This window comes from Herpailurus yagouaroundi, unplaced genomic scaffold (assembly GCF_014898765.1).
Source record: "Herpailurus yagouaroundi ecotype Mexico unplaced genomic scaffold, PumYag 161, whole genome shotgun sequence".
Taxonomy (NCBI): domain Eukaryota; kingdom Metazoa; phylum Chordata; class Mammalia; order Carnivora; family Felidae; genus Herpailurus; species Herpailurus yagouaroundi.
In genome coordinates this window covers 25,085,181-25,110,943 of record NW_024412402.1, presented here as the reverse complement: position 1 = coordinate 25,110,943, position 25,763 = coordinate 25,085,181, and the positions used below count along the sequence as shown (strand labels likewise).

At 41.2% G+C, this 25,763-nt stretch overlaps 1 protein-coding gene across 1 annotated transcript in view; it reads right to left on the bottom strand.

Annotated features, from left to right (window-relative positions):
* JAM3 (junctional adhesion molecule 3) overlaps positions 1-25,763 on the bottom strand; it is a 117,896-nt gene that overhangs the window by 71,294 nt on the left and 20,839 nt on the right. Inside the window, exon 2 of the mRNA XM_040483590.1 lies at positions 11,533-11,599. Within this exon, the coding sequence (XP_040339524.1) occupies positions 11,533-11,569 (37 nt within the window). The 5' untranslated portion in view covers positions 11,570-11,599. The remainder of the gene's footprint in view (positions 1-11,532; positions 11,600-25,763) is intronic.

The following is a 25,763-nucleotide window of genomic DNA, read 5'->3' as shown; positions in this document are numbered from 1 at the left end:
AACTCCATGCCTTTGCTCAATATTTCCTTCACTTTACTGGCCCCCAACACCTCCATTCCCCCCAAATCTGCACTAGGTAAATCAAAATTATCCCTAAAAGTCCAGCTCCTTCTTGAAATTCTTGTCTACCAGGCCAGAGCAAGTAAGTGCTCTCACTTCTAAACACATTAGAACATTTTCCAGGGGCGCCTGGGTGGCGCAGTCGGTTAAGCGTCCGACTTCAGCCAGGTCACGATCTCGCGGTCCGGGAGTTCGAGCCCCGCGTCGGGCTCTGGGCTGATGGCTCAGAGCCTGGAGCCTGTTTCCGATTCTGTGTCTCCCTCTCTCTCTGCCCCTCCCCCATTCATGCTCTGTCTCTCTCTGTCCCAAAAATAAATAAACGTTGAAAAAAAAATGTTTAAAAAAAAAATAAAACATTTTCCAAAAATGCTATTCTGTTAACTATCTAAACTGTATGTTTCTTCTGGTCTAAAGAGGTGTTCATCTCAGATTTTCCCGTTTTACTCATGGAAAGCTTTACAGCCGTGAAAACAGAGACTGCCAAATAAATATGGATTGGCTGTTTAAGTTCTAATACCCTGGTAGAGATACTTTAGAGGAAAAACAGGAGTGGGGGGGAAAAAGGCAGCTGTCTTAGGATTCACTGCATTCTTTGTAACCTTCCAGACAGCTGTGCTTCATTCTAAAGACATTATACATATTCCTTACAGAAAAACATCAGACAAGGAAGTCCATGGTGGGCAGGAAGAAGTGATAAGGATACATCAGCTGACAGCTCTCTTCAGGAAACATCTTTCAGAGTCTATTTTCCAAGGAAGTCAATTTGACCTGGTGTTCCTCTCACCCAAGACAAAGAAAACAGTTTTCCAGGAGTTGCCCAGCTAGCACAAAGGAGGTGTTCAATAAATGCTGGCTGACTCTGAACAGGCAGACCAAAGCAACTACTCAGATTATTTTGCTTGTTTAAACAAAACAAAAAAACAAAAAAACAAGAAAACAAGGTAGTGAGGCAGATTTTCTCATCAGCTCTTTCAGTTTTCCAGTTAACCATTTGCTGAGGATGCCACAGTTGGCTCCCCCACCCAAAACCCAGTAACAAACCTCTCAAATGAGTCACAAAGAAGACATGATCAAACAACTGAATCAGGTTAGCCCCTCCGTACTTCATTCACTGTGGGGGACATTAATTAAGGTTCACAATCAACATGCTATCACATTGAACTAAACAAAGTTTTTCCATTTTAATTTTTTTTAAAGTAGGCTTCATGCCCAGCATGGAGCCCAATGTGGGGCTTGAACTCATGACCCCAAGATCAAGATGTGAGCTGAGATCAAGAGTTGGATGTTTAACTGAGCCACCCAGACTCAAAGTTTTTCCATTTTTTTTAAAGTTTATTTATTTATTTTGAGAGAGAAAGAGAGTAAACTCATGCACAAAGGGCAAAAAGAGAGGGAGAGAGAGAATCCCAAACAGGCTTCACACTGTCAGCATGGAGCCCGATGGAGGGCTTGAACTCACAAACCGTGAGATCATGATCTGAGTCACCCAGGCACACCAAGTTTTTCCATTTTAAAAGAAAATCTTTAGGGGTGCCTGGGTGGCTCAGTAGGTTAAGCATCCGACTTTGGCTCAGCTAATGATCTCACGGTTCATGAGTTCGAGCCCCACATCCAGTTCTGTGCTGACAGCTTAGAGCCTGGAGCCTGCTTTGGATTCTCTATCTCCCTCTCTCTCCCTCTCCCTCTCCCTCTCTCTCTCTCTCTGTCCCTCCCCCACTCACACTCCGTCTCTCTCTCTCTCCCTCTGCCCCTACCCGACTCACTCTCTGTCTCTGTCTCTCTCTCAAAAATAAATACACATTAAAATAAACTTAAGAATTGTCTGGGATCTTACTTATGCTTCATTACAGAGAAAGAAACCTGGCTTCTCAGACCATGAAGGAAAAGCAGGAAATGACCCATAGCTTAAATAAAAACATAATAAATAAAAAATAAAAGGAAAACTTAAAAAAAGAAAAGAAAATCTTTACTACTGTCAAATCTAAAATTCCACTATTTTATCTATCAGAGGCCAAAACAAAATACAATTTTTTTCATTATTAAAAAACATCCTCATTAAAGAAAACTTGGGGGGAAAATAAAGAAAACTTGGGAAAAAGACAAAAGAGTCAGCCAGAAAAAGAGAAAAGTAGAAAACAATCAGCCATAAGACCTACCACTCAAAAACAGTACCTATCAACATTTTGGTTCATTAGATTCCAGGGGTTTTTTTTCCCCCTAAGCATAAGATTAGTTTTTGCATAACTGTAATCATATGTATATGCTAATCCTACCTGCAGCTTGTGTCACTTAAATTATTCATAAACATTTCTCCATGTTTTTTTTTTCTTCTTAACCATGTATAACTTGCATACATGGTAAGATTTTTAAATTAAACCAAGAAATACTTACCATTTGCTTTCTTTCACAGAAACTACTGCAGTAAAAACTAAGAATTCTCAAAAGTTCCTGGGACCACTGGAGCTAAGATACATAAAAAATGCCTAGACACAGAGGAAGTACTTAAGATAGTTAACTAACTTACAAGTGACAAAGAGAATATTTACTATAGTCATCTCTAGAAAGATACAAAAGAAATGAAATTAAGCCTCGGTTTCTAATGAGTTTTTAGTGTCATTGAAAAGATAGAATGTATTATACCCAATAATTGAAACCCAATGTAATTCAGCATACAACTATCCTTGCTCTTCAAGAGCTGGGGATGCTTTATTCATTTCTGCACCCGTAGTATGCACAACGGTGCCTGTTCAATATATTGAACAGATATTCAATAAATGCTATACTAAACTGAACTACAAACTAAGAGTCATGCTTATACAGAAATAAGAAAGGTCACTGAGAGACAAGGTTAGGTTAGGCAGAGTAGGAGTATGAATATAGCATAATTTGACTTTGGCAATAATTCACAGAAAGAAGTCTGAACCATAGAAGCTTTGGGATTCTGTGAAAATGAAAAATAACATGAGGAAAAAAAATGTTTGTAGGGGCGCCTGGGTGGCTTAATCAGTTAAGCGTCATACTCTGGATTTCCGCTCAGGTCACGATCTTACAGTTTGCGAGATCAAGCCCTGCATCGGGGTCCATGCTGACAGCGTGGAGCAGGCTTGGGATTCTAGCTCTCCCTGTCTCTCTGCCCCTCATGCATGCTCTCTCTCTCTCTCTCAAAATAAATAATAAATAAATTTTAAAAACTTTTTTTTAAAGAAATATGGGGTGCCTGGGTGGCTCAGTCAAACGTTCGACTTCAGCTCAGGTCATGATCTCGTGGTTCCTGAGTTCAAGCCCCACCTCAGGCTCTGTGCTGACAGCTCAGAGCCTGGAACCTGCTTCGGATTCTGTGTCTCCCTCTTTTTCTTTCTTTCTTTCTTTTTCTTTCTCTCTCTCTCTCTCGCTCTCTCCCCCCAACTTGTGCGTGCGCGCGTGCTCTCTCCCTCCTCTCTCAAAAAATGAATAAACATTTAAAAATTTTTTTAAATGTTTGTATAGTTTTAACTTATAAAAAGTTTGATGTTTCTACACAATCAGCATTGAAACTGCCACTGAACATATGAACTACTCATGGGAAATATATAACATAGAATAGATACTACCTAAAAACAAAGAAAACACACCACCACAAAATACTACAGTATTCCTTTAAATCAGAAACAAGGGCTAATTCTCAGGAAGCTTTCTGTATGTCATGAAAAGTGGCAAAGAGGCAGTAAATTAAAGCTTTAGATCTCCATATAGAGTACTATGGTGGATACTGTCCTTGCTAAACTAGGTGTAAAAGAATGTGCTTACCAAAACTTTCTTTCAGGATCTCTTTATACTCCAGTGAAGCTATTTGCATATATGGTTAGCATTCAGAGGGTAGAGAGAGCTCTGAAATCTGTATTCAACCCTAACAGCATCATACTCACACCGCCTGATTCTAAACATATCTTAAAAAAAAAAAAAAAAAAAAAGAATCCCGCTTCATGAATAGAGTATCATTCAACAGACTCCATACATCCTCACTTCATTCATACACATATTTTTTCTTTTACCCCACTTGTGCTTTGAAAAAACTCAAAGAATTTATGGAGAAGGAATCTGCTAATATCACATCTCTAACAGCTGCTAGCTTGATATACTAAATCCATAGCTCCTTCAGTTACATTATGTGTCCATTTCAGAAAGTGTGCTTAATTACAAATCTGGTTTCTTTCAGAACTGTTCTAAGCCTATCCTACTAGGCTTCCTTAAGTGCAAGTTACACAGACCTTAGGGGCTGGTGTATGATAATTTTGTCTGGATATAATACTGCAATTACTTATGATTAAGTACCTCTAATAGCTATCCATTCAGTCTCTGAAGCCTGAACTCATGAATAAATGCCTATCAACAAGTCATCTGAGAATGAACAGCTGATTTGAGGCACTGCATAATGCAGGGCAGGTGTTCTTTGTTTTTCTGAACACACACACACACACACACACACACACACACACACACCTGATAGCAATTATATCTGCCAGAAAATTTAAAAGGAATTATAACATAAAATAAGTCATTCTTAAAAAATGGTTTAGAATACTTTTCAAATTTTTTTCCAGGAAATTTTAATTTTTAGATTTTGCTAAACTTAAGCACACAAGCTTGTTTTATATCAAGAATACAAACTATTACTGTTTTAATTCTAAATGAAGCACTTCTCTCTAGGACATCAAAAGATTTGGAAGCCAAAAAATATTACTACATAATCATTCAAAAAAGCCATGTGGCATAACATTTGTAAGGCTGAATTGCACCTGTCACCAATACAACAAAAGAATATTTTATATGCAAACCACAAAGCTTTGAACATTTGATAAATTGTTAAACTGATGCATAACAAATCGACTGTCAAATGAAATGATACAAGTAACCACAAATTAAATTAACAGAGATAGTTCAAAACTCCCAAATTTAAAACGCATAGGCTATCACCTTGAGCAAGTTACTGCATCTCTCAGTCTGTTTCTTCATGCACAAAATGAACAAAATAATTTTAACAATCTCTTAAAGTTGTTAGTAATATGAAATGAATTACATATTAAATTCTTAAACAGCCTGGCAAAGGTTAATAAAGAATGTACTGTATTAGGAACAACAACAAAAACAATGTATTATATCAGGAACAATTTTTTTTAAATAACAACGCTGAAAAATAATAGTATTTGAAAAGAATAATCATAAAAATGAAAAAGACACGGCTGTCATGACCTGCGGAAGAGTAAAGTTTTCAAGGTATTACAGTGTGTTTAGAGTACACACAAAATAAGAGAAAAAGAGCTCCTTACTGAAAAAGATAGCCATAGACCCTTAAGGTGTATTAATACAACCTACCACCTTGATTCCTTGTCGTTAGTCCTATTTTGCAAAATTTTATTCTTCCTCCTATGCTCTGCAGGTAAATCCCAGCCCTTAATATCAAGAAAGCCACAAAACCTGTACCTCCAGAAAAACAAAGTAAAAAGTTAATGGTATACAAAGTCCTTAGCATCTTCTAGTTTTATTAACAAGCAACCAAGTTGAAATTCAACTGCCAAATGTGTCTGCAATAAAAACTGCAAACTTTCATGTGAACAGAACTTTTCAACAATGGGGAGTTGTTCCAGTCTGTGAATAGGACAGTGTCAGTGTGACCAACAAAGCTGGGAGCTGGACATTCCTGACACCCTTGTCCCCTGGCTAGCCTTTGATCATTTATATCTCCCAACCACATGTTTTTGGAAATCACTTTCGGGCAAAGTATATGACAACACCTACCCATATCCTGAAACTTATCCTTCATCATAGAGCCCTGTTTCCACAGCTTCTGCCTCAGACCCTCACTTTTATCTACCACCATTATGAACATTCCACAAGAATGAACATCAAACACAGGAGTGCTTTGTTTTTCTGGTCTGTCCACCCCCACTCCCAAACAGTCACTTTGTGTTTTAATTTGTATATTCTGGAAAACATCACGGGATGACAACAGCAACTGAGCCAAACAATAAATGACCTAAGAACTATAAGACCTCATCTGGTTACCTGAGGATGTCCTCCACAGAAGTGTTGTGTAGTGTGCTTTAGGTAGACATAGGTTTCAGTCTTTACTACTCACTCAGGATGCAGTCCTGAAAAGGTGGCTTGACTTAGGTCTTAATTCTCTTATTTGAAAATGGGTTAATAAAATCCACCTCACAAAGCTATTGTAAGCTCTAAATGAGAAGATTTCAAAGTGCCTAGTATATAGTACATGCTCACTAAATACAAGCTACGTTAGACCCTCCATCCAACTGTCCTGAGACACACAAATCTAAGAGAATTCTGGACAGTGGAAAAGACAAAACAAAACTCCGAAGTTTGTCAGTGTGACCTGATGAAAACGGCCAAGATGCTATTTCAGGGTAAGGGTCTGCAGGGTCTCCTGGGCCAGGCTGGAGACAAAAAGGATACTTGATTGAGATCTATGGCATTTTATTTCCCCCAAAGGAAAGTTGGGTTTGCCCAATTCAGTTCCTTTGTTTACAACAAGAGAGAAATGAACAGCACATCCCCAGAGGGCTGTGACCAAAAAGGCAGGCCTCAGAGTTGCGCTTCTCTGGTACTTCGGAAGGCCCCTCACTGTCGACTTTTAGGCAACGCGCTCGCTCCGCAGTGTGTTCTAGCAAGTTCCGAGCCCACGCCTAAGCTTCCTTCTTTCCAGAGAGCGGTGCCCACCGCCCGGAACCTGCCCAGCGCCCGGAGCGAGCTACCCGGGCCTCGCACCGGCCCCTTGCACCCCCGCAACGACCCGGCTGGGACCCCGCCCAGAGGCCCCCGATCGACCCCCTTCCGCCGGGACGCGGGCGCGCGCCGCTCCTCCGGCCGAGCCCCCAGCGTCTCCGGAGCCGGGACCGCTATTCCCGCCAGGAACCACTTCAGTCGCTCCGGGCCCGCTCTGCTCCCATCCGCCCCAAATCCTCCTCTCCCAAAGGCAGAAACATGCACACTCACCCCTGAAAAGCAGCAGGAGGAAAAAGTCAGACAGCCGGGCGCAGAGCCGGACCGTTGGCCGCCGCCTCAGCGCCATGTCTAGGGGAGCTGAGGGGCCGCGGGCGCGCGGCGCAGCTAGGCTCCCCCGCGCGCATGCGCCCTGCCTGCCGGGGCCCCGACTACCCGCCCCTAGTTACCATAGCGACCACCTGGACCAGCACAGCCGTCACCATAGTAACAAGGGAAGCTGAAATTTGGTCGCTATGGATTCAGGGATGCTCAGGACCCAAGCGCATGAGGTCTCATTCAACGAATTTGATGGGAGGAGATAAAGAAACGTGTTCAAGAATGCGGCGGGGTAAATTTCCATAGCTATAAAATGAATGGAACACTACAGATCAGAGAAGGAGCACTCAATTAAAACTTGGAAATGAAGTATTTCCTCAAATTATTTCCACAAATCCTTATTCCACAAATAAGGATGCATTCTAATTGTCTTTAAAGCATTATAGCCTGCACCTCTTTTGAGTCCCTGATTCCAAATGTGATAGAAGCAAAAAGCGCTGAAATCCATTTAAAACATAAGCAAGACATATATTATGCAGAATATAAAAGTGATGTCTTTCTGGAGCGCCTGGGTGGCTCAGTCGGTTGAGAATCCGACTTCGGCTCAGGTCATGGTCTCAGGGGTCCTGAGTTCGAGCCCCACATCCATATCTCTGCTGTCAGTGCGGAGCCCTCTTTGGATCCCCTGTCCCTCTCTCTCTCTCTGCCCCCACCTCCGCCCACATTCTCTCTCCCTGTCTCTCTCTCAAAAATAAACATTTTTTTTTCAAAGAGTGATGTCTTTCAACACAATACATAGTTTCTGTGGTAGATCAAAAGCATGATGGCATGCCCATAGTTTATTCTGCAGAAAAGCAGGATGATAATTCTTTGCTCTGATTTCTCAATATTGGAAAATGATAAGGCTAGGATAGAAAAATGGAGCAGAATCTTATGAAGACAAGCAGATAAGATGAAGAGAAGCATAAAAGGTACTGGAAGTTGGACCTAGGGATGCAGGAGATTTTGAGTGTCACTTACTACCATGGAAATTCTTGGGGCGCCTGGCTGACTCAGTAGGTTGAGCACCCAACTCTTGATTTCAGCTCAGGTCATGATCTCAGAGTAATGGGATCAAGCCCCACGTTGGGCTTCATGCTGAGCATGGAGCCTGATTGAGATTCTCTCTCTCCCTCTGCCACTCTCCCTCTGTCTCTCTCTCTCTAAAAAATAAAAAGTACTGTGGAAAAATCTTGAAATAGCTTTTATTATATCTAATATAGAAAGTATCCCTAATGCTTCAGGAAACAACAGAGTGAAAACAGAATTCTAAGTATAGTTATTAGTAAAATATGCTAGAGTTTACAACAACAAATATTTTTTATATATTTTTTTAATTTTTTGACATTTATTCATTTTTTAAAGACAGAGAGGCATGGTGCGAGCAAGCAAGGGTCAGAGAAAGAGGGAGACACAGAGTCCAAAGGAGGCTCCAGGCTTTGAGTTGTCAGCACAGAGCCCAACACAGGGCCTGAACCCACAAACCATGAAATCATGACCTGAGCCAAAGTCAGAAACCCAACCGACTGAGCCACCCAGACACCCCTCCAACAACTATTATTTTTTAATGTTTAACTTAGTGGGGGGTGCCTGGGTGGCTAGTCAGTTGAATGTCCAACTCTTTTTTTTTAATTTTTTTTTAACGTTTTATTTATTTTTGAGACAGAGAGAGACACAGCATGAACGGGGGAGGGGCAGAGAGAGAGGGAGACACAGAATCTGAAGCAGGCTCCAGGCTCTGAGCTGTCAGCCCAGAGCCCGACGCGGGGCTCGAACTCACAGACCGCAAGATCATGACCTGGCTGAAGTCGGACGCTTAACCGACTGCGCCACCCAGGCGCCCCTGAATGTCCAACTCTTGATTTCAGCTCAGGTCATGATCTCACAGATCATGGGATCAACCGCCACATCAAGCCCCATGTCAAGATCTGCACTGAGAGTGCACAGTCTTCTTGGGATTCTCTCTCTCCCTCTCTCCCTCTCTCCCTGCCCCTTCTCTTTTCCTCCACTTGCATTCTCTCTCTCTCCTCTCTCTCTCTCTCTCTCTCTCTCTCTGTCTCAAAAGTAAAATAAATGAATAACTTTTAAAAATGTTTAACTTAAAGACTTCATTTTTCACACACCCTACATTTTTTTTTAGCATTTAGTATTTTTAGCTTTCACAAAGTAGGAAACTGTGTGTGTATAATTCACATATATACCAAATTATGAACGCCAAGAAACATGAAATAAATTGAGGCTGTTGCCAAGGACATTCTTCAACTGTCATCACTTTATGATCTTCTTTATAACTTTTTATAATTGCTCAAACCTTTGCAAGTGTGAATTAATTACATTTTCAAAATTTCATAAAGACAGAATAAAAACTTTAAAAATAACTCAACCACTTATTATGATTTTGTCTTTCTTTTCTTAAACCCTCTTTCTGTTCCAGTTCTCCATATTCCAAAGTCACAAATAAAAATATGTGAAAATTATATTATCATGGCAGCCTTTCTCCCTTCATCAAACACAACATACAGGAATTAAAAAGAGAAAAAATCTTCTTAGGCCCACTGACTTTTTTCCTTTTGTTTTCTCTTGTCTTATCATTCCCTTTAGTTCTTGGAAATATAATCAGGCATATTTGCCTAACTAAAAGAACCATTCTGATTACCTGGGAAGTATGAGGTGTCTGACTGTGGACAGAATAGTTTTCAGAAACTAGTGCCTCTTTTCTCCTGCTTGATTTCCTGTGTTTGCATTGTGACATGGTTCTGTCTGTTAAATGGTTTTCTCTGTTAGGGAATCTTTTGAAATTCAGAACAAGACCACAGAGAAAGGCTCCATGAATATTCTATATGGAACAGAGGTTCCTATGAGAGCGGATGCAGGTGCTTCATTGTAAAACATTGATTTTCCTCCACAGATGGAGTCTGCATGTCATGGCTGGTGGTTGAGACACAATCCTGGAATGGAGCCTAACTGGTGATGCACCAGGACAGGGTAGAATGCCTTTGGCTGTCTAGTGATCTGCTTCTTCATATGATCTAATTATTCCCAGGAGAGCTTTGGCCCTGTTCAGAAGGGAACCAGAGGTCTGGAAGCATTCAGTGAGTGAAGCTGTGGCGTCTGTGCTTCTATCACCACATTATCCAACTGAATATGCTTGTTTCTAATGTGTGATTTACTAAGGAGAGATTCATTTCTTAAAAGAGTTCAGGGAACTAAATACACTTGTGCTAAACTTGACCAAAAGCATGTGCAAGACTTTTCAATACTAATGCAAAGTGTAAATCAAGTAGCAAAGAGTAGGGTTTTCCTGTGAGAATCACCTCTAAACAAACTGGAGAGGTCCTGGAATCAGCAATTACAAGAGGGGAGACATAAACTCTGAAGTCTGATGGGCAATGATGCAAATTCTTGGCTTTTGTAAAGTTGGGAAAGTTACTTAATTTCCCTAAGCCTTAGATTCCTTGTCTGTAAAATAGGGATAACAATACCTACCTCAAGTGGTCATTTGAAGATCATGTGAAATAAAGTTCCAAAAGATACTAGGTGCTCAGTAAATATCTGTTGCCTGTGCTCCTTCGGTTTCCTACTATTTTGGCTCAGAATGGGAAAAATGACTACAATATTCCTGGAGAGTCTTGATAAAGAAAAGTACCTTCAGTCTGCAGTTGGGTCAAAGAGAATGAGAAGCAAAGAGGAACTTTTACATCAATGTGTATTTGTTCTCTCAGTGTGATTATATTCTTAAAAAGTAACATGGCTATGGCTTCTGCCCCTTCACTATGCCATTATACACCTGAACAATCACCTGAAGTCAACCCTCACAGCATGATGGAAGTAAGATCCATTGACTAAGGGAAGTCTGTGACCCTAGAGTTATTCTATAAAAGCATTCCTCTTCAGGGTTTATCAAAGATCCTGTTGCTCCATCTTACCTCCATTCAAGTTTCCTCTTCCTTGAAATATTTCCAACTCTGGTCTCTCACATGTTCTCCCAACTATCAGGTCCTGCTCCTTCTCTTCAAAGTATTTCTTTAATTTCATCTAAATAGAAGGATCCCCCCACAATCTAAGGAAACAATAGGGGATAAAACCTTCACCCCTTCTAACGAGATGTGCTGCTCATGCTATATGAGGAAGGGAAGTTCTTTTGCAGTTCAATTTATTTGCAAGGTCCTTTCTTTTGTAGTGGCACAGCTGAGAAAGGTCATATTAATGCCAAAGTTTTGGCTTAAAGTGTCTTCCTAGAGAGACACCTTTATAAGGAGCTGTTTAGCAGCCCTTTCATATTTCACGGAAAAGAGCCTGGGTGTTCGTGTGCTAGAGTGTGTTAGTGTGTGTTTTTGTGTAGTGTGTGTTTAAGTAAACATATCATACATGCCATGGGTGAAAGAAAGAGTCACTTACCTCTGCTACAGGAGGAATTAGAGTGTCCCATCACCATCAGCCAAGGTCTCTTTACTCACCAGTGGACCTGAAGACACAGCACAACAAACAACACTTAATGGACAATTTCATGGCCACAGTGGAAACCTAACTAGGGTTTGCTGCTCCAGGGCTGAGGGCCCTAAGAACTGTGAATCCTAAGTTCCCCTGTTGAGGTGTCTGCCTCAGTTCTTTCTTCGAGGAAGTAGAGAAGCAGGGCTTGGCTGGATGCCCTATCCAGACATGAAAGAAAAGGTGTTAGGGACAGCTAGCAAATAACACTTCCCAGACCACCTTTAGGAAGGACACCTGTGATGAGATAAAACAGACCAGTTCTCTCCTCTGCTTGCCCTGATGAATATTTCCACTGGTCTGGGGAGAAGATGGGAAGCTTTCCCTCATCTGTGCTTCAGTACTGAGGACACCAATGAGCATGAGCACCAGTGGGGATTATCTTGGAGCCAGACTGAGGAGCCGATTCCGGGGAAGGTGTGGAACTAACAGTGGGTAGAGAGCATATCTGCAGCTCTGCAGTTCAAGTTGTGTGCCTCCAGGATGCTCCAACAACTTTGTTTACAGATTGGAGATATTTTTATCCCAACCTCCAATTAGAGGTAATTTTCTTTTCCTACAAATTGTACCATCCAGTGTTTACTTCCTGGCAGCACCAAAGAGAGACCAGGGCCTCTGCTATTCTCCCTTTTTCACTGCAGGGAATCTTGCACCTCCTTCGGAGTCCCTTCGAGGGTCAATTCTCTACTGCATAGTTTGAGGAAGAGGCAAGTTCTTCCTGATGGCCTTGGGTCCAAGCGTTTGACCTGGTAATTTGTACTGATGGAAGGATCTTTTTGTGGTTGCCATTGCAGAGATTCTGGATATCCTGTTCCAGGACTGGAAATAGTGGGTATTTCATTCTATTTTCCAGAACTCTAATGTGATGAGGATTATGCCACAAGCCTTTTTTCCCCCCAGAGATTATTCAATACCAGGCCTCTTAAGCAAATGATAAGGGCTCTAGAGAAGACTCTGAAGTTTCTATTTAATCTCATGGAATTGTATTCCCACAAAATTTGGGATTGGGAGGAGTGGGTGTGTTTGGTCTTCTGTGATGATATCAGGTACTCAAGATACTCAATAGCAATGCAGAGATTTACTGCAGTTGGGAGGCCACTGTAGCCTTACAAAGGTCAGAGAACCATCTCCTAAGAGTGTCTACAGTCTGCACCCTTTATACTCTGAGGTCACCCCTTATTCCTATCAGTCTTTCCAGGCAGTATTTTGTCTTCTGGCCAGGCCTTGTTCCCTAGAATTGCACTGCCTAGTGTAGTTCAAGCCTAGCATTAGCGGCTGCTGAGGACAGACTCCCAGAAGAGGTGGGGAGCTCTGCTAAGCACTAAGATACTCCTTGCGCACCCCCCACAGCAATGGCCAACTCACTGCCACCAGCCTAAAGCAAACTGCATCAGTTTTCATTCAGATTGTTAAAATGATCTGTAGGCACCTGCCTGTATCTTCTGTCTCTAGACTTTTCTCTTCAAAATTGTGAGTAGCACAGGGACTAGAACATTGGTAAGTGCTCAACGAATATCCGTGGAATGAATGCCTATAAGACTCTTGCATCCTATAAACCCAATATCAGCTCATGTTGTTCTGTTTAAAATTCTTAAGTGGCTCCATATTACCTTCACAATCCAGTTAAAATCTCTTCTATAACTAAAAAAGTCATGGCTGAAATAAAGAAGTCCTTTGGTCATGAATAACATCATGTCAACATCTCGTATTACACCCTCATCTATAGCCTTGAATCTAGCTACTCTCAGTTATTTGAACTTCTTACTGCTTGTCATGCTCTCTCAAGCCACTGGAGTAACCTACATGGTCCCTTTTGCCTACATTGTCTCCTCTTCAGCCCACTCAGTTTTCTAGCTTTCATGTGTCTTTGAGGAACCACTTCAAACGTCACATCCTCATGGAAGAATTTCTTGACCACATTGTTCCTTCCAAGATGATTTTTTTAAAGAATCTATTACCTGGATTCTATGATTCTTTTTTAAAAAGTTTATTTATTTATTTTGGGGGGGGAGGGCAGAGTGAGAGGGAGAGAGAGAGAATCCCAAGCAGGCTCCATGCTCTCAGCACAAAGCCCAACATGGGGTTCAATCCCACTCCCTCCAAGATGATTTAGGTGCCCCTCCTCTGTCCTTCCATAATACACTATGCTTGCATATATTTTACACTTTATCACATTGTATTCTAATGCTATATTTTCTCTGTAGTTGTTTTCAGACTTCTAGAATTTAATAGTTTTCCACCCTCCTTCTTTTCTAATATACACCTTTGAGACTATAATTTCTTTCTAAATGCTGCATTATCTGCATCCCAAAAAATTATGCTATATATTTGCCTTTGTTGTCACTTGTCTCCAAGTATTTTCTAATGTCCTATATGATTTCTACTCGACAATTTGTCATTTAGAAGTCTGCTTTACTGGGGCGCCTGGGTGGCGCAGTCGGTTAAGCGTCCGACTTCAGCCAAGTCACGATCTCGCGGTCCGGGAGTTCGAGCCCCGCGTCAGGCTCTGGGCTGATGGCTCGGAGCCTGTTTCCGATTCTGTGTCTCCCTCTCTCTCTGCCCCTCCCCCGTTCATGCTCTGTCTCTCTGTGTCCCAAAAATAAAATAAAACGTTGAAAAAAAATTTTTTAAAAAAAGAAGTCTGCTTTATTAATTTTTCAATATCTGGGGACTGGGGACTATGTGGCCATTACTGACTTTTAAGTTTTTTTTTTTTTTTTTAGTATTTATTTATTTATTTTGAGAGAGAGGGAGAGAGGAAGCAGGGGAGGGGCAGAGAGAGAGGGAGAGAGAGAGAATCCCAAGCAGACCCCATCTTCAGCACAAAGGCTCGATCTCATGAGCCAAGAGATCATGACCTGAGCCAAAATCAAGAGTCAGACACCTAACTGAGCCCCCCAGGTGCCCCTACTGACTTTTAGTTTTATTGCACGGTGGCCAGAGAACAAGGTCTGTGTGAAATCAGTGCTTCATATTCACTGAGAGTGACTTTACAGCTTAGTGAGGGTGAGTTGTTTTAAATGCTTCCTGCATACTTAAAAAAATGTATTCTCTAATGGTTAGGTATAAGGTCTTTTATATATCCACTCAGTTAAATTTTATTGTGCTATTTGAAACTTCAATATTTTTGCCTCTTAAAAAAAAACGTTTTTTAATGTTATTTATTTTTGAGGGAGAGAGAGGGAGAGACAGAGTGCAAATGGGGTTGGTGCAGAGAGAGAGACACACAGAATCCGAAGCAAGCTCCCAACTCCTGAGCTGTCAGCACAGAGCCTGACATGGGGCTCCAACTCACAGGCTGTGAGATCATGACCTGAGCCAAAGTAAGACGCTTAACCAACTGAACCACCCAGGCACCACAATATTTTTGCCTTTTTAAAAAAAATGTAGCTAGTAATTTCTGGGAAAGATTTGTTAAATATCACACTATGATTATGGATTTCTCATAATTTCATTACAATTCTGTAGAAATGCTTTTTGTTCTTAACTACATGGCATATAGGCTCAGGAGTGTTGTACCATTCTCATGACACCATGAAGCACTGAGGCTTTCACCCTCTCCCTGTCTTCTCTCCTCTCCCTCACTCTCCCTCTAGCTCAACCAGAAAAATGCTATCCTTGTCTGCCTCAGAGCAGCTTCTTCTATTCTCAAGTTCTTTGGAGCCTTAGCTACTCTCCCAAATAGGCCTAGTAAACACTTTCTTCCAAATAAACTTAGTCTTCTCCATGAATAAAATCATGGCAAATGCAACTATCAATGTTGCAAAACACATGTGATAATTATGCTTTCCACATCATATTCTGCAATTGGAGGACCATGAGCTCAGTGCAGGGCTTGTGGTATATCTCTACATTTGTCCTCCTAAGGGCCAACTGCATAGTGGTTGCTTAATAAACATGTTAGAATGTTAAGTAAAACACACTTACATAGGTATCACAGGACATATGTTACAGAATCTCCCACAAAGATTTTCAGAACAAAAGAATGTCCTTGTGCTGGGGCACCTGGATGGCTCAGTTGGTGGAGCATGTGATTCCTAATCTCAGGGTCATGAATTCAAGGCCCATATTGGGTGTAGAGATTATGAAAGAAAGAAAGAAAGAAAGAAAAAGAAAGAAAGAAAGAAAGAAAGAAAGAAAGAAAGAAAGAAAGAAAGAGAAAAGAAAAGGAAAGAAAGGAAGAATATCCTTGTGCTCGGAATGATTGAGGAAATCGTCACCTTCTTCCAGATTGAGGAGATCTAGAAAAACTGTATAACCTTGGGAATCACCTTCTGTCATTTAATTTTCCATCTAGCACACAGTATATTGTGTATGTTCTTGTATGAGTTAGGAACCAGAGATAATAAGGGCACAGTTTCTTTCTTCATGGAGCCCACAGTCCAGTGGGAGAGACAGGAACAAAAATAATTATGCCTTAGGGGTCTAGTAACTCACAGAATGAGCTGGTATGGATATCTACTGCTTTACTGAACCATGCAGGGAAATTCTGAATAGAGTATAACAGAAAAATTAAAATGCATATTGAGCTTGAAGTAAAGAAATACATCCTCAAGTGACAGTAACAGGGAGGAATTTAAAGCCAAAAGAGTAGCATTGCAAACCAGAGCCTTGGTGGTGTGAACAGCAGGAGGAGGGAGCCCTAGAACTGGGGGAGCCGTTAACACCCATGTGCATGAGGGGGCATGTCCTACGACCCACTGGAAGCAGGGCTTTGGAACTGAAATCCTGTTCTGTCAGGGAAAGATGGCTAGAAAAAAAATCTCCATCCATTGGTTTCTGCCCTAAGGCTCTGGGGAAGAAAGAAATCAGTTTCCTAGGAGAAACTCAAACTTCCAGACCTATGTCATATTCTGGTGTGTGATGTGACTTAACTTTATCTCATGGGATGGAAGTCCTCAAACCCCAAAATTAATGTAAAACCTTTTCCTTTTCTTTTTTGTTACCATAGTCATGGAGGAAACCTTTGGACCAACCGGTAGAAGCAAATGCACAGCTCTTCCTGGCATGTCCTGAGAACATACAGGGCCCCCACAGAATAAAACAATCCCTAATGAAGACTTTAACAGTAAGTGTACAAACCCCAGGAGGAAATCACTTGCCACAGGCAGAGTCAACACACATAACAAGCTGGAGAATCAGCACCTCCAAATCTTGAGACAATGAAACAACCCAAAAGAGATAATAAAATAAGTAGGCTTACAAAGTTTAGAGAGATAAAAGGACTAGAAAACAGAAAAATAAAAGGATGCTGGAAAAGAATAAGCAGATAAGGGAAAGAGCCATATGGAATTTCTAAAAAATGAAACATCTGGGGAAAAAAAAAAAACTTCAGTGGATGAATTAATAGCTGACTGAAAAAAAAAATTAGTGAAATGAAAGTTAGATCTTAGAAAATTACCAAAGATGAGGCACAGAGAAGTAAAGACATGAAAATATGAAAAAGATGTTAAGAGATGTGCAAAACAGAATAAAAGTTGTGTAGGAATAAAGTGAGAACAAGGAAAAGGCAGTCATTTAGGAAGTAATGCTCAGAATGTTTTAGAATTGATGTCATAAATCCCTAGTTTGAAGAAGCTATCCTAAACACAACATCCCATGATAAAGAAAGCTCTCATTTTGTTTAGTCACCCCTAGCCACATGAGTCATTCCTAGACATAATAGAGTGAAATATTAGAACCCCAAACTAAAAGAAAAATCTCAACACTAGTTATGTTGAAAAGGTAGGCTATTTACAAGGAAACAGCAATAGTGATAGCAGAGCGGGGAACAAAATGGAATAATAGCTTCAAAGTGTGGAGGGAAATGAGAAGTCAGTCCAGGATTCCATAACAAGCTCAATTATAAAGCTGAGAAAATCCTTAATCACAAAGCACTCAATTGGGGCTCAGAGTATACCTTACTGTGTTCTGGCCACTGTCAGAAATTCATCTTTTTCCTGTTCCTTTTTTTTCTTCCTCTCCACTTTCCCATTTTCCCTCTTCTCTTTTTCCTCTCTTTCTCCTTTTGTTTGTTTGTTTGTTTGTTTTGTTTTGTTTGTTTGTTGTTACTCTTGGAGCAAATCAGCCACCATCTTCCACAAATTAGGCCGGACTGGGAGGAAGGACACCCAAACTTGGCTACTGAGTAGCCCTTGGTTAATTCCTTTCAATTCTCTAGGATTTATTTTCCTAATTTTTTGTCATGACAATTACATATCTTCTGTCCCTTACAGATTTTCTGTGATTATTGAAGTGAAATGGCAGACAAAAAAGCCTTTTGGAAGAAGGAAAAGCAAATGGCACACAAGCAGAGGACTACTATTCTCTTCAAGGAGGTAGAGAAAGTTTTCCAGCCACTTCATTTTCTCCTTCTCCTCCTGGCTGGCTGGATAATCTCGTGTTGGAGTCTCTCCTGCAGCAGACATGGATAGTAGAGCCAGCCCTGACAGTGCCTGAGATGCCAGGCTGGGTGAAGCCTCCTTCCTGAATAAGAAAGGCTGCCTAGTTCCCTATGCAGGGGCTGAAAAGTATTAACTGTGGCAAGGAGGATTAGTCATATGCCACTTAATTCCTGTTAATCAGGATTGAGGGGAGCTTGTGCTTGTAAATTACAGATGAGCCAGCTGCCGTCCTGAGGTCCTGCTGGGCTGGACTCTGCTGGGCACAGTGGGCACAGCGCAGCAGGACTCTCAGACGCCTGCTGAGCCATTCTGGCCCTCCTTCATTTCTTTGCCTTCAAGTTCTCTCCCTCTCCTCTTTCTCCCCAATCACTTCTCAGATTTGATTCTCTTTCCTATCATTTATTATTCCTCCTCTTCCACTTCTAAGTTAACATTCCTTATTTATATTCCTTTCTCTGACTTACATTTTCTCTGTTTTCTCTTACATTTTTGTCTTGTTTTAAAAAAAAATTCAGCTGAGTAAATTTGAATATTTAATTGGTTTATTAAGTCATTCACGAATCAGGCAGCATCCCATCCAGCAAGTAGAGAGATGCTCCAAGGAGTTGTACAATTTTTATACAGGAGGGTAGGGCAAGAGGTTATTAGCAAAAGAAAAGAAAGGTTTGCTCCAGGCCAGGGCATCTCTTTTGTGAAGAGGGATGAAGAGTTTTCATTGAGCAGATGGCCTCACTAGTGCTGATCAGGAAATTTCAGATTGACTCTTTAAAGGTCACATTCCTGGGAGAGATTGAAACTGTAATTAAGTCTTGGTTTGCTATTGTGAGGGCCGATGGCTCTATTTTGGGCCTGTCTGTTTTGTAATAATTGCCCTCTTTTGGTCAGCCTAAGAGGTGTGATCACAAATTAAGGCACTAGTGCCACTCTCAGCTACTGCTCTGTGGTTCTTATGGTTTTTCACTGATCCTCTGTGTGATATTCATAGGTCATGACGTTTTTTTGCTTAATCCCTATGATACTCTCAGATCACAACTCTGGGTTCACAATCCTTAAGTCAGTCATGCTCCTTCTCCTCCAACATTCTAGTCTCAGGGAGATCATCCACTTGGTAGCTATCAGCTGTGAACATGCATTTAAAGCTTTTGAGATGAGGGGCGCCTGGGTGGCTCAGTCGGTTGAGTGTCTGACTTTGGCTCAGGTCATGATCTCATAGTCTGTGAGTTCGAGCCCCGCGTGGGGCTCTGTGCTGACAGCTCAGAGCCTGCAGCCTGCTTCGGATTCTGTGTCTCCCTCTCTTTCTGCCCCTCCCCCACTCATGCTCTGTCTCTCTCTCTCTGTCAAAAATAAATAAACATTAAAAAATTAAAAAAATAAATAAAGCTTTTGAGATGATATAGCACACCAGGGAGATCATAGGCAGGATAATTCCCAATGTTTGGAGTGTACTTTGAAGCCATTGTCCCCCAAACCCAAAGCAATCAAAATCAAATGAGTCAAAAAAAGATCTTGTTTAAAGGAATCACTCCTTCAGGCCAAATGGCTGCTCAGTGATCTTATGTAATGGGGTTTCCAACCTCCTCAAAAGTGTTGATTGAGGTATAGCAGATGGCCATAGCACAGGTACCTCCTTGCTCAGATAAAAGATAATCAGGGGCTATCCTATTATCCAGAAGAACATTGACCAGAGAGTCTAGGGAACTTTGTTGGGCTGCTATTACTTCAGCAGCAGATTCTGCAATAAGAATTAAGGAGAAGTTCCTCAGTGTGCCTGCATGGTTCAGTTGGTTAAGCATCTGATTCTTGGTTTCAGCTCAGGTCATGACCTCACGATTTGTAGGATCAAACTCCAAGTTGGGCTCTGCACTGATAGCATGGAGGCTGGGATTCTCTCTCTCTTCTCTGTGCCCCTCCCCCACTTGCATGAACTCACACTTACCCATGTTCTCTCTCTCAAACTAAGCAAATAAACATTAAAAAAAAAAAGAATTAAGGAGAAGTTCCTGATCAAAGCCTCATTTATATTTATTCCTAGCCAGGGAAGGAGAGTCCTGCCAAAAGGAGTGAATCCTGAATCACGAAAGCCTTCATATACAAACTTCTGCTGCTTTCTTCCAACTTGAAAATGTAAATTCAGAGGCCTTTGTCAATGCAATGTCTTATTTGCTTTGTGAGAAGTTTGAGATATGATTACATTTTATCCTAGCCTGAAATGATATAGATGAGGGCATTATCTTTCTAGGCCAGTGTCAGAGTAAAGGAAAGAAAAAGAAGGATAAAGGGTTTTGGGCTTAAAGTATGAAGTCTTGTTTTATCTTCTTGGGTGAAAACAGTCTACTTCAATGTCAACTATTTCTCTTCTTGGTCAGTTTGATTCAGAGGTCCCGTGTCTGTACAGAATCAGCTGTCAGGTGGGGCCTTCTTTAGCTATGAGATGTGCATCCAAAGCTTAATACCTTCCAGTTTTGCAGCAATGACAGTGTCCAGGGGCACTTGGTAAGCTTCCTTCCAATGGGACTTGAGGGCTGTCTTCTTGATAACGTTTCCAGAAAACCCAGTCATCAGGCCCTACATTATAGCCAACAGGATCCTTCGAACTGGGATCTAGGAAGCCTTCTTTAACCTATTGATGACAGGCTTGAGTATAAAACATTAGAGCCTCCCAGTAGCTTGCCATACTAGCATGAGACAAGTGATCAGCAGAAGGTTGTATACCAACAGATATTGGCCTATCAGTGGCTATCTCATACAGAGTGAGTTTATGTTTCCCAGAGTGGGTACTGCATATAGTCAATAAAACCAAACGCAATGCCTTGGACCAGGGAAGTCCAGTAGTTACTGCAGGTTTAAAAAATTTAAGTTTAGGATCCCATTAGTTCTTTTGGCCTTGCCTTATAGTTGAGAGTGATAGGGGCAGTGTTAATTGTAAGAAGTTTGCAAGGCTTTCATTAAGGCTTGTATGATTTACCCAGTGATGTGAGTGTCTTGATCATTGGAGCTCATGGAAGGTATACCCCAAGTGGGAAACCCAAAAGCTTCTTTGCCACTGAGGGGCATTAGCCTTGTGGCAGGGGAAAGCTTCAATCCATATGGAAAAAAAACACACACACGGGGCACCTGGGTGGCACAGTCAGTTAAGCATCCAACTCTTGGTCTCGGCTTAGGTCAAGATCTCACAGTTTGTGAGTTTGAGCCCCACATCGGGCTCTGTGCTGATGGTGCAGAACCTGCTTGGGAGTCTGTCTCTCCCTCTGTCTGACCTTCCCCTGCTTGTGCTCTGTTTCTCAAAATAAATAAATAAACTTAAAAACCTTTAAAAAAGAAAACACACACACACACACACACACATACACACACACAATAACAGGAGCATATTGAAAACCTAGACTAAGTGGCAGTTGAATGAAGTTTCACTGTAGGTGTTCAAAGGATCCATAGAGAGGTCTGAGGCCTCTAGGGACAAAAATATTGTTTCCAGGATAAAGGACCTGACAGGCCAACCTGCTGATAGACTGTTTTCACAATTTTGTAGAAGTCTCCCCACCAACGTCAATTCATAATTTGAGTCATCTTAAATGCAAAAGTGAGTGAAAAAATACAAAAACAAATAAATTGGATTTGATAGGGAGCCAAGAAGAACCAAGCAGCCATCTTGGGCTTACCATGGTTCTGACTGTTTAATTTACAGATATTATGATTTTACAGATTTAAAAAAAAATGTTTATTTATTTATTTTGAGAGAGAGGATGCATGGACATGCACACAAGAAGGAGAAGTGAAGAGAGAGAGAGAGAGAGAGGGAAAGAGAGAATCCCAAGCAGGCTCCACATTGCCAGTGCGGAGCCTGACATGAGGCTCAATCCCATGACCTTGTGATCATGCCTGAGCCGAAATCAAGAGTCAGATGCTTAACTGACTGAGCCACCCAGGCACCCCTAGAGCTTTTATTTTCAAGTAATCTCTTCACCCAGCATAGGGCCCTAACCCATAACCCTGAGATCAAGAGTTGCACACTCCCCCAACCAAGCTGGCCAAGCACCCCAATTTACAGCTATTATTTACCAACCTGTTTCTCTGATTCAGGAGCAGACTGTTGCCATGCTACAGGGACATCAGGATGGCAAAAGTCTGGCATTGAGGGGCCATTTTTTGCAGACGCAGAATAGACTTCATTCACATGTGCCACAATCTTTTTTCCCCCCTCCCTATATGCAGCATTTTATTTGGACAGATTTATGTGTTCCGACCCTGTTGTGGGTCAAAGAATTACAGGATAGTGACAGGAGCACTGGGACACTAAGGGGGCTCAGATGGAAATTGCAAGAACCATAGTCCAAAGGCCTGTTCATCTTGTCTCAGTTTCCCTTTTATAGATTTCCCTGATACTCAGGCTCTGTCCTTTTAGTGTAAGCCTCAGTTTTAATGACAGCAATTTCAGAAAGTAAAAGAACTCCAGTAATACCATTTACTTGTTGCCCTTTTTTTTTATTGGGGTCCCAAAGGATATAAGACAGCATTTTAAGATAATAGTTAGACATACAAGAGATAACATTATAGCAGAACATATCAGATTTCTAGGAATTTTATGTAATTTGTAGAACATTTATATACCTATACAAAAACAACATAAAGAAGGCTTAGTATTACTTCTTATGAGACAGTTTCCCATATAATTTAACATATCAGGTAAACCTAATCAGCTTAACAAACACTTTGGAATATTCCAGGGCCCCTCTAAAAAAATCCCAAAGTGTCTTCCAGACCAAAAATACTTCATTTAGAATTTGGTTTTGAGAAGTTTGTAAAAACAAACACACAAATAGACAAAAACCCATATATATGGTTTTAAAGAACTTAGTTGCAGAGAATCACAGATTTTTATGAAACTTAATACATCATTATCTATTAACAAAACTTAGTTCTTTTAATTTTTTTAAAGATTTATTTTATTTTTAGAGTGTGAGCAAGGGACAGGGGCAGAGGGAGAGAGAGGATCTCTCATGACCCTGGGATCATGACCTGAGCAGAAATCAGGAGTTGGGCATTCAACCAACTGAGCCACCAAGGCTCCCCAGTTCTTTTAATATTAAGATGATTCTGTTTTCCTAAGTAATGAAAGACCTGATAGAGACAGTAAACACAGTAAATTAATTTGATAAAACATAAAATCTTTGTTTTCTAGGCAGATCATTTAAAAGGTAAAGAAACTTTCATGACCTGTTATCAAAAGCAGACCAAAACGCCAACGAGAAAGCCAAAATCTAATTTTGCCAGTTTACTTTTTTTTAATGTTTCTTTATTTTTGAGAGAGAGAGAGGGAATGCACATGAGTGCAGGAGGGGCAGAGAGAGAGGAGGGACAGAGGATCTGAATACGGTTCTGTGCTGATAGAAGAGGGCCCAATGCAGGGCTTGAACTCATGAAACAGTGAGATGTCAGAGGCTTACCCAACTGAGGCATCCAGATGCCCTGCCAGGTGACCTTTTTAAAAAGTAAATTACATTTGATGGCAAGAACAAGGGCAAAAGAAAAAAAATAACTTTCATTACAACTTGCAGCCCATTGACAAGTACTTGGGACAGGCATGGTGACTTTCCTCCAGAAATTCAACTGCATGGATGTTAATACTTTGCTAAGGGCAAAAGGCAACCTTAGCTTGACATTAGCCTGACCTCCAGAATCCTGTAATTCTCCTTTAACATATAAAAATCCCTTTGAAAACTTCCTTTATCTCTACCCACCTCCCAAGATATATGTTTGAAATGATCCTCCAAGCACATGACCCACTGATACTCACTGAAGAGTCTCATGACTAAGGGTATACTAGACATTAGTAAATGACCTTATCCTAACAGCAGCTAGCCCCTCAAGGTCCTGGAAACCTTGCTTTCAAACTCCTTAGACACTTATGCTATCCCTAACCCCCTCCCAATTTGAAAGTATATAACTGGCCACTCCTCACAACTCCAGTGCAGCTCTTTCTGCCCACAGGTCCTGTCCCCGTGCTTTAATAAAACCATTTTTTTGCACTGAAGATGTCTTAAAAATTCTTTCTTGACTGTTTGCTCCCAGACCCCAACATTTCACTTCACATTTTTAAATCCTTTTTTTTAAATTGTTTTAATGTTTATTTAGTTCAGAGAGAGACACAGAGAGACAGAGAATGAGCAGGAGAGGGGCAGAGAGAGAGAGGGAGACAGAATCTGAAGCAGGCTTCAGGCTCTGAGCTGTCAGCACAGAGCCTGACACAGGGCTCGAACTCATGGACCATGAAATCATGACCTAAGCCAAAGTCAGATGCTTAACCAACTGAGCCATCCAGATGTCCCTAAATTATTTTTTTTCTAATTCCAATATAATTAACAGGCAGTGTTATATTACTTTCAGGTGTACAATACAGTGATTCAATAATTCTATACATCGCTTAGTGCTCATCACAGTAAGTGTACTCTTTTTTTTAATAATTTTTTTAATGTTTATTTTTGAGAGAGAGACAGAGTGCAAGGGGGGGAGGGGCCAAGAAAGAGGGAGACACAGAACCAGAAGCAGGCTCCAGGCTCTGAGCTGTCAGCACAGAGCCCGATGTGGGGCTCGAACCCATGAACTGCAAAATCATGACCTGAGCTGAAGTCAGACACTCAGCTGACTGAGTCACCCAGGTGCCCCTCAGCCATCATTCTAGTCATCTATTTTTTGCTGACAGTTTTGCAATAGGACAACAGGAATTTAACTAGTAAACTCAGACAGAATAAAGAAGACATCCAGAGGGCTAACAGACACATGAAAAGATGCTCGACATCATTCATGGTAAGTGAAATACAAATCAAAACCACAATGAGATACCACCTCACACCTGTCAGAATGGCTAACATTAACAACTCAGGCAATGACAGATGTTGGCGAGGATGCAGAGAAAGAGGATCTCTTTTGCAATGCTGGTGGGAATGCAAACTGGTGCAGCCACTCTTGAAAACAGTATGGAGGTTCCTCCAAAAATTAAAAACAGAACTACCCTATGACCTGGCAATTGCACTACTAGGTATTTATTCAAAGGATACAAAAATGTTGATTCAAAGGGGCACAAGCACCCCAATGTTTATAGCAGCACTATCAACAATAGCCAAAGTATGGAAAGAGCCCAAATGTCCATTCACTGATGAATGGATAAAGAAGATGTGGGATATATATGATGAAGTTTTGGGGTTATGGGGGGTTTGTGGGGTCCATTGCTGATAGCCAAAAAAGAATTCTTGAAGACATCTTTGGTGCAAAAAGGTGATTTTATTAAAGCATGGAGATAGGACCAATGGGCAGGAAGAGCTTCACTTTACATGTAGGGGTTGAGTCCAGAGAGGTAAAGTCAAGAGGGAGTTTCCAAAGAGACTTTCACATGCTAAAGACTTACTAGAGGCTTAGCTATTGTGAAGATAAGGTTGTTTCTCCCTCTAGCAACACATTAACATTGAGACAGTAAGGAGTACCTGGACTTTAGGCTGTTGATGAGATTGCCTTTTTCTGGTAAACTGGTGGAGACTCTTTTCAGTTTAACCATTTGTTTTTTGTTCTTTCTTTTTTGGGGTAGCCGGGAGTGTCCAGGGAATATCATAAGTCCCACCTAGGATGGGGTGGGGTGCTAGTTTGTGTTTTGCCCTCAGCCTGCCTCATGGTGCTTCATCATATATACAATGGAATACTACTCAGGGATCAAAAAGAATGAAATCTTGTCATTTGCAACAATGTGGATGGAACTAGAATGAATTA